Raw genomic sequence first — 3,553 nt, 5'->3', positions numbered from 1 at the left:
GGTGCTTCAACTGTGAGGTTGAAGTCAAGAATTTTGGCACGAAGGGAAATGCCTTTACTATTGGTTTGTCGACAGCCTCAAGAGACGTGTTTAGCGTTAAAATCGCCGGCGACGATAGTTGGAGCGCCTGGGGGGAGTAGAAGGGGAAGCTCAGAAAGGTCTCTGTCCGAAGGGGGACAGTAGAGAGAAATAATCCTAAGAGGGCCGGTGGCTAACGAGATTGCGATGCCTATTGTTTCCAATGAGTTTGTGGTCAAAGAGATGGGCCTGTGTTTAAGTGAATTCCTAACCAGAATGGCGACACCGCCGGCATTACCGTTTTCACGGTCCTTTCTGTAGGATGAGAAGTTCGGGACAAAAAGTTTGATTTTCTCGGACAGGTGATGCAAGCAACACCGATTGACTTATCCTCAAGGAAGTGCTCGAGTTCAGTCAATTTACCTCTAATGCTTTGGGCATTCCAGGTAACTATACGAAGGTTGTCTGACTGGGCGGTGTTAGACATTGGTGGTTTGTTGTAAGGCGGCAACAATGCTGGCGACTATGGTTTGAGCAATGACTTGAAGTCTTTGTTCCAAACTTGGGATTGCAACTACAGCTGGTGAAGTGCTTGTGTTGCGTTTTTGGGTGGGGGGAGGGGGGGCGGTTCTCACTGCCTTGGCGTAGGACTTTTGGGAGGGTGCTACCAAAGTGGTAGCCGAAGGATGAGCGGTAGTTTTTGTGCCTTGAGAAGCAACGGGAGTGACAACTTTCTGGTGAAGGGGAGGTCTTTTTGGGAACCTTGGGGCAGCCGCGGTAGGTGGCGCGGTGGTTCCCTTTGCAATTGGCCCAAGTGGGAGTAGCATCCTTCTTGTCCTTGGATTTGCACTCGGCAGTGATGTGGTTGCGGCCGCAGAATGCGCAGACCCAGGCTGCGTGGCAGTAGTTGGCTGTATGGAAAAATTTCATACAGCGGCGGCATTGAGGAACATCCTTTGTAGCTCTTTTTGGCTCAACTTTGATGTTTAGGCCACAGAGTTTACCAAGGTCGAAGATTGCCTTGGAATTTGAGGCGGTCTTATCAAGACGGACGGAGAGAAGGGGTCAGGTTTTATTACCTTTAGACATACGATGTATGCCTTTGCTAATAAAGCCTTTGTGGCTTAGTTCGGACTCGTGTCCTCTGTTGGGATGTCTTCGCAGACACCACGGATAACTACGTGAAGGTCACAGTCTTGCTGTAGCTGGTTCGTCGAAAATTGGACTTTGGATTCGTCCAGGAAAAAGGATAGACGACGAAAATCGTCGATGGAGCTGGGCTGTTGTCGGCGGCGCTCGTTAGCGCGTTTGGCGGCTTTGACGAAACCGTCGTTCTCTCGTCGGTCCCTGTGCGGTAGACGGGTAGCGGCACTGGCGGAAATGACCTTGGTCGCATTGGCTGGTGTTGGGTCGGATTGGTTGGCGTCGGTATGTGGAGCTACGGATGAAGACTCCATATCTTTGGTCATGGGCGTAGGGGATGCAGCGATGGAGTGTAAACGAATGAATTCGTTTACTTTGGCGAGTTTGGCCTGAAGGTCACTCGCAAGGACAATGGCGTCCGCAAGGGAACATCCCTCCAAGAGTGCGGAGCTCTTGGAGGTAGCCATGCTGAAAATGGCCAGCTAACTGGACTTTATGTGACTTCGCACAATCAGGAAAATAGGTTTAAAATGAGGAAAATAAATTGACTAGGTTAAAAACGTTTGTTGTATTAGTTAGGGTACGTTGTAGTTCAAAGGGACATTGCGTACTCCGTTCCAGAGAACTGTTGGTGAGTTAAAAAAAGTATAATAAAGTAAACTCTTACCTATTACGGTTGGGCTGAATGTGTTGATGGCCTTGAGTAGAAGATTTGTCCAGTAACGGACAGTTTTGTTGAACGCCTGGTTCGCTGGAAAGCTCTGGTCGTTTCGGTGATACCAATCGGTGCGGTGCAGGTGATGTACGTACAACGAAGGTCGAGCGCAGACTGCTTGTACTGAGAAAAAAAAAAAAAAAACTTTTGGGTGTTTCATTCCCACCAGCCAGTAATGCCAGTGGGCGGGCAGTCCCTCCGGACTATGCCGGAAGGTAGGGCGGAAGGCCCTCTTCAGCCTGCTTTCAGGAATCGTGGGAATGGGTGGGTGGTGGTTCGGGTGAGAAAGATGAGACGGACGAAATGAAGACAGAAGAGAGTGAAAGATTATCTGTGGAATATTGCTGCCTCAGCATTTGCCTAAGTGATCCAAGGAAACCACAGAAAAACTTGGACCAAGGCAGACGGACCCGGAATCGAACCGGCGTCCTCCCGAATGCTAAGCAATGGTCTAGACCTCTAGGCCATGCCGCTCGGTCAACTTGTACTGAGGAAAGTATCGGCTATTTATACTAACCCCAGTACTAAGCGAGGATTGGGATGAAGAGGGTTTGACAGTGGAGTGGTGAGAGAAGGACGAAAATTAACGATAAAAACCATTTTGTTTTTAACACTGATTTCGCGGTGAAAAATGAAAAAAACAGATAGCGGGAAACGATAGGGCATGCATGAAAACGTAAGGGTAGAAAAAAGAAACGTAACTCTTTGACTTTCACTTTGAATTTTCTTTGTTCAATTTTTTTTTCACATTAATATGCCAAACTTTTGTTGCAACGTTTCCATTTTCGGTGTATAAATCAATTTTATCAAAACCTCCTGTGTGACTAATTTCCTTTACACCACATAAAACAGGAATATATATATATACAAGAATAGACGTATACACGTCAAAAATGATAAATATCACAAAATTTCAAGTTAAAATTTACTTGTTATAAACTAAGCACTAAAATTAATAAAAAAAAAATAATTACAATAAACTTACCTAAACAAATATTTACAGACACAGTACAATTTCTTGCTATGTAACATCTTCAGATTGGATTAGCAGGGTACACGGTACAATTGCCAGTATTATAAATTTCAGATTGTAAAGTTTTAGAAGTATGATGTGCACACTCTGAACTGATAACTATTTATTGAAATTATTTAGGCTAATCAATGCTCTCAAAATACTGATGTCAACAACATTTCCAAATAATTAGGTAAATGCTGAATAATTACATTTGTAGGTAGCAAGCAGTTAATATTTCAATTTCAATATTTAAAAGCAGTTTAACAGAAAATTTGAAGAAGCAACAGTAGTAACTACATCAGTGTCAGAAACGTGTAAAATTAAACATGTCAGTTAAAAGTGTGCACAGCCGGCTTCAAAGTGTGCTTATATATTAAAAATTTGAATAGGTAAGTTTTATTTTGTTTATCCAGGTAAAACATTTTTAAATATGATGGAATTAGTTTCCCCATTACATTGAATAATGTTAATAAATTTGAAAAAATGAACAATTTATCGATTAATATCTTCACAATTGATAAAAATACTATCACGCCACTCTCTCTTAGTAAGACAGATTTTTCACCTCGTATTAATTTATTAATGGTTCCATGTATAGAAAAAAATGTTAATGATATGGTTGATAGTGATGATGAAAGCATTTTTTCAGAATCTGATAGTGA

At 42.9% G+C, this 3,553-nt stretch overlaps 1 protein-coding gene across 3 annotated transcripts in view; it reads right to left on the bottom strand.

The window, feature by feature from the left end:
* Window positions 1-431: 431 nt before the first annotated feature.
* The window catches only part of LOC108741356, a 26,858-nt gene continuing 23,736 nt past the window's right edge, over window positions 432-3,553 (bottom strand). For 2 of the 3 annotated variants that reach the window (XM_018476155.2, XM_018476153.2), the window contains exon 2: window positions 432-1,999. In XM_018476155.2, the coding sequence (XP_018331657.1) occupies window positions 1,143-1,628 (486 nt within the window). In that variant the 5' untranslated portion in view covers window positions 1,629-1,999 and the 3' untranslated portion in view covers window positions 432-1,142. The remainder of the gene's footprint in view (window positions 2,000-3,553) is intronic. The other variant, XM_018476154.2, reaches the window with a different exon arrangement.

Source organism: Agrilus planipennis, unplaced genomic scaffold (assembly GCF_000699045.2).
Source record: "Agrilus planipennis isolate EAB-ADULT unplaced genomic scaffold, Apla_2.0 scaffold266, whole genome shotgun sequence".
Classification (NCBI taxonomy): domain Eukaryota; kingdom Metazoa; phylum Arthropoda; class Insecta; order Coleoptera; family Buprestidae; genus Agrilus; species Agrilus planipennis.
Note: the sequence above shows the minus strand (reverse complement) of the source record. Positions and strands in the feature narration are given on the sequence as shown.